Source organism: Fibroporia radiculosa (assembly GCF_000313525.1).
Source record: "Fibroporia radiculosa TFFH 294 genomic supercontigs, scaffold892, whole genome shotgun sequence".
Taxonomy (NCBI): Eukaryota; Fungi; Basidiomycota; class Agaricomycetes; order Polyporales; family Fibroporiaceae; genus Fibroporia; species Fibroporia radiculosa.
In genome coordinates, this window is record NW_012133571.1 from 1 (window position 1) to 10,396 (window position 10,396).

The 10,396-nt window shown below is 56.1% G+C and overlaps 3 protein-coding genes across 3 annotated transcripts; 1 reads left to right on the forward strand and 2 right to left on the reverse strand.

Moving 5' to 3' along the window:
- Positions 1-163: 163 nt before the first annotated feature.
- FIBRA_08543 (uncharacterized protein) lies at positions 164-1,114 on the forward strand (the record flags this gene model as incomplete). The annotated part of the gene is made up of 1 exon (XM_012330185.1): positions 164-1,114. The coding sequence occupies one exon, from the start codon at positions 164-166 to the stop codon at positions 1,112-1,114; it is 951 nt and encodes a 316-aa protein (XP_012185575.1).
- A 1,693-nt stretch (positions 1,115-2,807) lies between these two features.
- FIBRA_08544 (uncharacterized protein) lies at positions 2,808-5,251 on the reverse strand (the record flags this gene model as incomplete). The annotated part of the gene is made up of 6 exons (XM_012330186.1): positions 2,808-3,521; positions 3,577-4,197; positions 4,254-4,572; positions 4,634-4,725; positions 4,773-4,935; positions 4,986-5,251. The coding sequence occupies 6 exons, from the start codon at positions 5,249-5,251 to the stop codon at positions 2,808-2,810; spliced, it is 2,175 nt and encodes a 724-aa protein (XP_012185576.1).
- Positions 5,252-6,819: 1,568 nt separating this feature from the next.
- FIBRA_08545 (uncharacterized protein) lies at positions 6,820-10,079 on the reverse strand (the record flags this gene model as incomplete). Its single annotated transcript, XM_012330187.1, has 13 exons — positions 6,820-7,093; positions 7,146-7,195; positions 7,255-7,470; positions 7,522-7,794; positions 7,846-7,880; positions 7,936-8,109; positions 8,179-8,189; positions 8,248-8,477; positions 8,539-8,594; positions 8,651-8,681; positions 8,753-9,073; positions 9,132-9,335; positions 9,396-10,079. 13 exons carry the CDS (start codon positions 10,077-10,079, stop codon positions 6,820-6,822), a joined length of 2,559 nt encoding a protein of 852 aa, XP_012185577.1.
- Between the last annotated feature and the right edge of the window lie 317 nt (positions 10,080-10,396).

The window sequence follows — 10,396 nt, forward strand, 5'->3', positions numbered from 1 at the left end:
GGGGGGGGCGGGGGGCGGGGAGGCGGGGGGTCGGCAGCGACGAGAGACGAGGGACACGATCACTGAGGCCAAGATCCGAGGGGACGGAAGAAAATGCACGCGGACCGGACGACGCTTGGCTCGCCCCGATCGCCCTGTCTGCGCGCGCCAGCCTCAAAACAAAATGCGGCGCGAGGAAAGGCTCCGCTGCGTCATAGACGCCCCCCCCGCATCCCTTTCCTCGTCCTCGTCCTCGTCCTCGTCGTCCTTGTCGTCGCTGCCGTCGATGTCGACCCCGCGCCAGTCGTATGACACCACCGACGACGCACTTCGCCCAGGTCAGTCCCGCCTCCCGCAGTCTCGGTCGCCCCCGCCGCCTGATCCGTCCCCCGCAGATTCAGTCCTCTCCGACGACTCGCGCCGCGACTCGCCCGAGCCCCCGTCGTCGTCCCACCTGAGCCCCCCGCGCTCACTCCCCTCCCGCTCACCGTCGTCCCCGCTCAACCCCAATGCCTCCGTCCGCCGTCCCCGCAAGACTAGCTCCCCACACATCCAGCTCGTCGCCTCCGACGAATCCCACGCGTTCGCTTCTCAGACCCCCACCTCCGACTCCCCCGCCCGCCGCGGCTCGATGATCCTCTACAAGTTCGCCCCCGACGACACAGCCGACTCCCCCGAGCCCCCCGCTCTCGACACCCTCCCGCATACTCCCACGCTCCCCCCAGCAGACTCGCTCTTCACCCTCTCCTACGACTCCAAATACCCCTCCGGCTCCTCCGTCTCCGGCACCCGCCGCTTCATTCCGTACGCCTTCGACCCTGGCGACGCGTCCAAGCAGGAGGCCGAGGACGACGACTACCTCTACCAGCCCGAGTACGGCGACCACCCCGGCGGCTGCATGTCCCTCTCCTGGCGTGGCATGTTCAACCTTGGCGCGCTCCTCCTCCTCATCGGCGCGCTCCTCGCCCTCTTTGTCTGCTACCCCGTCATCTCCTTCGTCCGCGGTTACGGCCTCGGCTATGCCGCCGTGAACAACGCGAATGTCAACAGCACCGGCCAGGCCGTCGCCCGCGCCGCGGACATCGCGTTCCACCACGCCCGCGCCGCCTTCGACGCGCCGCTCGGGACTGGGTAGCAGCGGAGGTCGAAGCAAGGACGTCGGTCTGTCTGTGGAGGTTAGGCAGCCGCGGACGTCTGGTCTGAGGCTAGTCCAGTCTGAACTCGCCGAGTCGAGTCCTCCGCTATCGGTATTCTTGTCCTCTCGTCCGCCCGTGCCATGCCCGCGCCCGGTCGCCCGCCAGCCCTGCTCTCCGCGCTCACCACGATTTACGCTAACCAGTGTCGATCGCATCGGACCCATCTCTCCATGCGCGTGCCGCTCATCTGTCTCTGCTCTGTTTTCATTCATCTAGTTAATGAGCTGTATCTCTGCTTGGACGAACGGACTTGGTAGTTTCTTGTACAAATATAATAATGCGATGCACACACTTACCGCGCAATCTGTCGTCATGGCGAGTCGTGCGTTCTTCAGCAGTCTTTTCCATCTTATATGCGCATGTTCAGAAGGAGATATATTCAAAGTCAGTAGCGCCCTCAGGCGGATCAATCGGTCGCGGCGGCGCGTCAAACTAGGTGTAGTGGCTGGCGACATCCACTGCGGAGACCTTGTACAGTGTCAACGAGCTAGATGTCTCTCCGACTTTCAATCCACTATTTGCACACCCTCTAGCTTGTCCAGAATTCTGTATATGCGCAATGTTAGAAGCACAAATGAAATGACCGCTTCCCCTGTGCAGAACAGCAACAGCGGTTGAGTCGGTCGGGGCCCGGGTGTGTGGATGTGGCTTTGAGTCGCCGGGACTTGCTGTGAGCTTGTGTTTCTTCAAATGCGTCTGAAACTTCTGGTCCAGCCACTCTCATCCGTACCGGGACCACACCGCATGTGCGGCGCACTTTCTTTGTGAGGGCAGCACCCTGCCCGCCGTTCTTGGTTTGAGCACTGTGGGCACTGTGGGCACTGTTTCTTGTTCTCTTGGTGGACATCTTGTGCATCCCTGCAGGCGCTATGTGTATCTGGGACTATACCTATACCACAGTGTGCACTGAACGTGTACCTCTTCGTCTGTGAGTATTGCTGTGACATCCGATCCCGAGTCTCGCTTTGAATGTTCTCCACCACCTCCTTTCATTCATATATCATCTCCGGCTCATGAGCACCTTTTCTCGAGGCTGCTGTCGTTTCCGGCCACCGTACCATTTCGAGCAAAAGCCAGAGCAAGAGTAGGTTCCGATAGGCGAGGAACGTCTCTCGAACGCCTCCTGGCCATTCATCTCATGTTAAACAAGGGCGTAGCTCACGTTGGGCACCTTCGTTCTTCAGTCCGGGATGGTGGCCCGCTTGGTGCACTGCAGGTTCAAATGATGGTTCGCCTTGAGTGGTTATTGGCCACTCTCGAACACCTCATTTTTACCTTTCACGTGCGTGGACAGAACGTATATACGAGCGAACGGGCGGGCAGATTTCGAGGTGTCAGCAAAGGATTGATTGTTTCATTGTTATGGTATTCTGTGTGCGTGAACAGGTGGTGTATAAGTAATATGGTATGTCGTTTACTTCGTGACCCCCAGACTCTAACGTAGACTTACTTCTAAACTATGTAGGTTGCGAGAGCCAGACAATTTACGAACATCCAATGCCCTCAAGTCCGACATGAGATGATCGAGAAAGAGGACATCGTCTATTCATCACAGGGGAGTTACACTTCGTACACACACACGTTCAAAGCCTAGTCTACTATACATACACCATAATCTACACAGTCCAGTCCTCATCCACAGTACGCGTTCATCGGGCAGCCCACGCTCGTGCCGTATATCGCGCCCGACACCTTCCCAATCTGCAGCGCCGCATTGACGATCCCACCCAGGCCCTCGCCCGCGATCATGCCCGCCGCCACCGCGTAGCCGTACATGATCCACGAGCCCGCAAAGCGCCGCTGCCACACGAGCGCGATGAGGCTCCCGAACATCATCGCCGTCGGGTACACGTTCGACGGGCCGAGCACCATCGCGATGCCGACCGCGTTCCAGTTCGGGAACCACTTGTGCTGTGCCGGCGCGACGTAGCGGTGCTTCACGGCCGTCGAGACGATGACGAGCCCGCCGAACACGAGTGCGGTGACCCCTGACGACAGCGGGATGGGCAGCGACGGGTCGGACACGGCGAGTGAGACTGCGCGCCACGCGGCGACGTCCGGCGCGGGGAACGAGCACGTCGTCGTCGAGAGCGTGTTGATGCACGGGTACGCGGTCGAGAAGACGACGTACATCGCCGTCGAGAGGAAGATGGAGACGAGCGCGCCCGCGCACTGTGCGTAGAGCTGCACGCGCGGCGATGCGCCGAGGAGGTGCGTCGTCTTGAGGTCGCCGAGCATGTCGGAGCACTGCTCGGCTGCGGCGAGCGTGATCATGCCCGTCAGGCCGTTGTTGAGCTGGTTCTGTGCCTGGGGCATATTCGAGCCTTTAGAGATACCGCCGAAGATCTGTGCAACATGTCGTCAGCGCGCGAACATCTGGCGGGCAGGCGGGAGCACGTACCAGCTGCGAGAAGTTGCCCAGCGTGGTGACCGGGTTCACTGACACGCGGCCAACGCACTCGGCGCCAACGAGCGAGAAGATGAATGCAAAGACGATAGACAAAAGCGTGATGCCCGCGTTCTGGCCGAACTGGTACTTCATCACGCACATCGTCATGATCGTACTCACAACAAGGCCGCCGACCCACATCCACCACGGCGTCTGCTCCTCTGGAGGCACAGGGTCGAAGAACCCATCTTCCTCCTTGACGTCGCCCGTCGAGCCGGGGCGGATGCGCTCGATAAGGGGCGCGAGCATCACCGAGAACGCAGTCACGATCGACTTGTAGTTCGCGCCAATTTCGCTCACGCTTGCGGTGAGCAGGAGCATGCAGCCCGGCCAGATCATCCAGTACTCGGGCGATGGCTTGTGCACCGGGTCATCGAGGACCATGTTCGCGTAGTTGATGTAGCCTGGATACTGCGCGGCGTATGCCTCACCGAACGCCCGGCCGGTCGTGACGAGAGCGGGCCCGATGATAGCCCACGCAAGAGCGGCGCCACCAACGAACGAGACCGAGCTGTTCATTGGTACCAGCAGCCCAACGCCGATGAAGGCGGGCGTCCACTCCCATATCCAGCCCTGCGGGACAATCGATGTCAACGCGCACGAGCAGGTGCAAAGGTAGAGATACTCACCCAGCTCTCAGCACAGATGATCCATTTCCAGCCCGCGCGGTAGAACCACCAACTCCAGTGCCAGTCCCACATGATCCCCGGTGCGTACTCGCTCACGACGCGCCACATGATCGAAATCCCGAACGCGATCGCCAACGCCCACGTCTTCTTGCGCGCATTGGCGGCGGCGTCCGCGCCCACGTGCAGCGAGCGGATGGTGTACGCAGTCGCGACGGAGCTTGGGAAGGTCAGTTTGAGTTTGAGGATGTACAACCGCCGCAACGGCATGGTGAAGAAAATGCCGACATATGCACAACAGATGGTGAAGGTGATAAGACGGCTGTTGGGATGTCAAGCCGGTGAGTCGTGGCGTATATGGCGCAATAGAACGCCACTTTTACCCAAAGTCAGCAGAGGGGTCCTTCCCAAGAAGGCCAAGCTGATACGCCGCAGGGAAGCCAGAACTGAACAGAAGACCTAGGGAACCCGCAGCCTGAAGACGATAAGAAACGCGAAAAACAATCACAGGTTGCCACATACCGTAGCCGCACTCTGGCAGCAGACATTTTCCTTCGGCCCGAAGTATCCTCCCCCTAACCATTCGGGGAGTGCTTTGGATAGCGGCTTGAGGATGGCAAAGCCGAAAATCGAGCCAAACATGGACGCGCCAAACGTCCAGCCAGTTTTGAGGCCGAGATAGACGCTGTAGCGACAACATCAGTGTACGCACGCGCAGCAAGATGAAATGCTCACTTGCTGGCCGAAATCACGGCACCGAGCGCGCATCCAACGAAGACTGCACGGAACGTGAGCTGCTGTTCCTCAGGTGCATCTGGATCGACGGGGAAAGGATCATCAGTGCCAAAGTCCATCAAGCCACTGTTCTTGTCTTCATATTCGACAGACGGGACGTCCAGGACCTGGTCGGAATAGGACTTTTTCTCGTCGAACTGGTCCTCGTGCTCGATCTGCTCCATGACCGTCTGGCCAGGTGGCATCTTTTCGCCCGCGGAGGCCATATCAGAGGTGAGCGTGAGCTGGAGCGCAGCAAACGGCGGCCAAGAGGATAATCAGGGAGTAGCTTTTATATGGCCTGCCACGGGAGGCGATAAGGCGCTCTCCACTGTAGCGTGACCATCCCCAAGTTAGCATATCAGGGCTCCTTACGGCAGAAGACTTACTGAGATCCCGTATCTCGACGTGGTCAGTCTGAGACCAGATACGCGAGGCCGAGTTTCGAAGTATGCTTCTCGGAAGACCTCAAGTGCCAGGATGATTGTCGTACCTATCTCTACCGCAAACTGCATTCGCCGCGGCCACTGTGTACGAGTTGACTAGCACCGCTGGAACACGTCCGGTCTACGACATCAGATTGGCGCGTTATCGACGTGTCCATGTGTGCGGGGGCGACTCGAGAATGCGCGCTGGGAGATAACCAGCCTCCGCAGATCTTCCGCCCATTCGAACGTTATCACCCGCAGGAGATCCATGGTGTGAGTGAGCCTCGAGCTAGTCTAGGGAGACTTTGGGATGCAGCCTGCATGTCGTGTGCCAGCGACTGGCGTCATGCATGCAGACGAGCAGCGGTTGTGAGGAGTCGAATAGCACCCGGGCCGACCGGTTCGCCATCAATATGTCACAAATTGAGCAGCTCCACAACGCTCGGCTAACAACATGCCCTCTCCGATAGAGCACGTATCATTGATTCCATTTGAATCTTATCTGCTTTGAGACTCTCGATAAACTGTCGCTGCACAACACCATCCAGGACTGCAGCTCCCAGCTTGCGCAGGATGCAAACCGGCTTTCAACATCCTGGACCAACGGCTTGAAAGTGATCGAGCGATCGCTGATGACAAATGAAACATTTTGCATTCGCGCTCCAGTAAGTACGAACAACAACATTTGGCAGTAGTCGAAGGAGGGATGTCCTTGGCTCATCCGCGCCTGATATCCTAGGAGTCTTGATAACACACTGCAAGAGGATGTTGCGAATACCCGGTCAGGAACGGCTAACCACCGCAGGCAAGTGCTGTGCGCCCCGAGGCTTCACAGGGTACTACTATCGCTCTCGCAGGTTATGTTCTCGAAGTTGCCTAGTATTCAAATTAGTATACTCGGAAGAAATGGCTGGTTCATTTGTGTAGCATGTATTTGCTGCTAAGACCCTGTCTCTCCCTCTTTGAAGCTGAACTTCCGCTTCGCGATTGAGCTGATTTTTGGCAATCCTAAATGTCCCAAGGACTGCAGACACCATTATCATAGGCATATACATTCCCTTCGGCGATGAATTCCGTTAGTTCACCACAGAAATTACGATGGCTCTGTACAGATTCACCCAATTACTTCACAGTAGGAATGTGAAGCCAAGGTAGCTGTCAATCTTTTGTAGTAGAGACGCAAGATGCCGTAGGGCATGTCATCTATTCTTGAAAGCAATACCCCCCATATCGTCCGTTCATCAAAGCACTGACAGACACACCCGCCATTCCATCATTCTCCACAAGTTACATTTCTAATTGCACATCTACAAAGACATTTGTCTATACATACACCAGCCCACGCACCGCTTTCTGATGCCGTAGTTCTAAAGCTCCGTCTTGATTCTGTGGAACATCTCCGCACCTTTCCACACCTCCTCTGCGCTGCCTGGTGGAGCAGGCTTCCCATCCAGACCGTACACCCGCTCGCCGGGGTACTCAAACTCTGGAACGACACCTGGAACACAGTTGACAACCTTCACGCCGTAGTCCTCGAATCCCCACGCCTCGCCCGGGCGTGTAGGTGGAGAGAGGAGGATCGCGTTAGTCGACTCCATCGCAATGTCGGAGTCGAAGTAGTTTAGCGGAGTCAGGAAGAAGCTGGGACAGTGAACTATCAGACAACGACAACAGATGGCAGGCGTTCTCATACCTCGATGCGGCAGTATTGGTCCGTGTGTTGGGTGCATCCTCCGCTTGTGGCTTTGGGTAGCGTGTCAGGCGTATAGGTCTGCAATATAAGAATGCCAAGGAGAGCTTACCAGGTGATGAGTCCCGACGTTGATCCACGCAACCAAGTCCTCCTGCGTGATATTCTCACCGTCGAAGAACTTGTGAAAGTCCACCATAGGAGCGCCGGGCAAGTTCTGGTTCCACATGCTGCTCGACGTTGGCTCCGTCTCCTTCCTCTTTGAAACGGCCAGGTTGTATCTCGCCCAGTTCGCGTTGTTCAGTAGACGCTTGGAGCCGACGACCGTCTGTGAAAACAAACGTAAGCACCTCGCGGACATGCAAAAGTTCGCGCATACATTGTGTACTGGAGAATATCCAGCATGGATGGCATATCCTCTCGGTACGCCCCATATATTCTTTTCCTCTCTGTTCACGAGTGCGTAGCCGCCTTGGAAGTTCGTCGGGAACCGCAGCATTGCGTCGTCTTCGTTCTCGATATACGTTCGCGTGATCTTCTGTTGTATCGCGGTGTTGCCCCAGTCGTCCTCGAACCAAGGCTGCTCCACTTCCTCCTGAGCGGTGCTCGTGAAGAGAAGAGAGTTCGCTGAGCCGGCGACATCGAGATCGACCTGCATTCGTGTAAGAAACGCCAGCAATGAAGTCAAAAAATCAGGTCGCACTTTATAATTGATGACGTGATCGTGCAAAGAGCCCACTGATGCCGAACGTAGAATGAGCTAGAGTCCTTGATATGTAACTGGGGGACGTACTTGTAGTATCGTGAATCGCCGTGCCATATCCCTCTTGGCTAGGCTCCCAGAATCCTCCTTGCAGGTATCCGGAAGCCGACAATCGGACCTCGATCGTACCGTCCAAGTGGAAAATGTAATCAAACTGTTGATCATCAGCAATCCATTGCGATTTGAACAATGAAACACTCACCACTATGGGTTGAATAGCAAGCGCGAGGCAATCGTCAGCAACCATACAGCTCATTCTAATATTTCACTCACAATAGTCATAACTTAACTCACGACATTCGAATAAGCACATAGCATACGTCATCGAACAGGCCCACGCACTTTCCAACCGTAGATATACTCCTTACGACAAGAACGTATCCTTTCACTGCACCGAACTCGCCATGCTGGAAGCCCATGTGGCGCGTGAGTGGACGCGCAGTATCGTGTTCAAAGACGCAGATGGCACGCTGGCGAGTAATACTGCCGAGGAATGAGTGTGTAGTCGCAGGGAGGAATACAGCCTCATGTGGGCAGTCGTATCCGGGGAGCATATCACGAACGTTGCCACCCTGATCAAGTATATATCGTATTATAAGACCCACGAAACCGGACATGGAGAAGGCTACACACCATGCCAAAGTATCGATCAAGCCACGCAGTGGTGGATTGCATAGGATCATTTCCGGCTGAATAAAAAAAACGCTCAGCATGCTTCAGCGTGTACCTGTTAAGCATGACGCACCATATTGAGCAATGGCCTCTTGCGGTGCAAGCTATCAGATGTCCGATGCGACACGCGTGAGATATATCAGACTTTGACATTGCACCCAGCATCACGACATACCTCGTAGATCAGCCTCTCCCCGCGGAAGCGCACGTCCCATAGGCTGAGTCCCATGTCTCTATCAAAGCCGAAGTACATCCCCCAACCCATCCAACTGACATATTGGGTCTTGAAATCGACGCGGAAGCGCAGGCCGGCGAACGAAACTGAGCGGGGACCAGGCAGATAGTCAAGATCGCGTGGTGGGACATCGGGACGCGTGCGCGTTGTCCACCCATAGTCTATGTTGTCTGGGCGAGCCGGGAGGCGTCGGAGTGTGCCATTGTGGTACACAGCGAGAAATTCGTCAACGCTGGAGAATACCTGGTGATTGTACACGATCTGCAGGGGCAACAATTATGCATGAGCATGAAATGGACAAAAATGATATTAACGATACCTTGAGGAGCTTCCATTGGCTCGGATCCGTGCCGGACATGTCAACATACATGAAAAATCCGACGGGGTGAAGATACATGCCGGGCACATTCCGCCGCCAGTTGATCCACGTTCTGCGGAACGAGCCGTCGAAACTCAGAGGACCTACTGCTCCCGCAACCAGCGTGTCGTTTTGGAGGCCGAGCGCAACGCCTCCGAACAGATCCTGTGAAGCATCTCCGTCAGTAAGGTGATCACAGATAGGCTCCTACATTGATATACATACCTGTGTGACCTCAGCGAGATCGGACATTCCGACTACATCCAGTATGGGCAGCAGTTCACCCCAGCTGGTGATGCCACGCGCGTTGAATGGAATGTGATCATGGTGGTATATTTCTGTCAGTTCGCGCATCTTGGTTTCCTCACCCACAGGAAGAGGTCCAACAAGATAATCGCGAACAACAGGCTCAGCGGCAGCACCATGGTGGACTGTTACGCGCGCATGCCTCTCTGGCAGACTCTGAGGAGTGGGGTCTTCGAGGTATGCTAGAACATCTTTCTTTGCAGGTCGAAATGCGCCGATGTGGAAAACGAAGTTATCAGAAAGCGCGAGAGAGCCACGATCGCCCGGGGTGAGGTTCAGCGCGCGCTCTGGCACGTTGAGCCACTCCGTGATGGCAACAGTCTCCGCAACTGTGAGCGATGCCCACGGATTCAAAGGGGCTGGTGGAGACGCAAGCGAAGGAAGACTGGAGGCACATTGCTTGAGCGATTCGTTATAGTCGTCAGCGAGGATTGGTGCTGGCACACCCCGCAGATAAGGAGGGAGTGCATAGAATGCAGACAGCCCAGCAGTTGTGACGAGAAAGAATATGCTTAGCACAAGTGTGCGTGAGTTCTTCGCAGGGCGGGTTTGGTCGAATTCAGCGACATCGTCGGTTTTGAGCGGTCGGTACTCTCCCGCCATGGTGCATGCCAGAGACAAAAGAGATGACCTCGATAGGCGGAAGGAAGGCGAGAACAGTCGACGCTGGGAAAGGTAGACCTATAGACCCCATGGCTAAAGTCGAAACGTTGACTCATGGTCGCGGTCCCGCGGAGACTCAGCGGGAGAGAGGCTCTCCACGACGGTGGTCCGGGCAGCTGGCGCCTAGATAACCACTCAGGCTGCATTCAATTGCCTCAGTCCAACCTCAGAGTCCATGTAATTCAGTTTCAACACACTTGGCCATCATAAAAGTCATGTTGTAGATACATCCAAGACGCACTATGAATATAGATGGC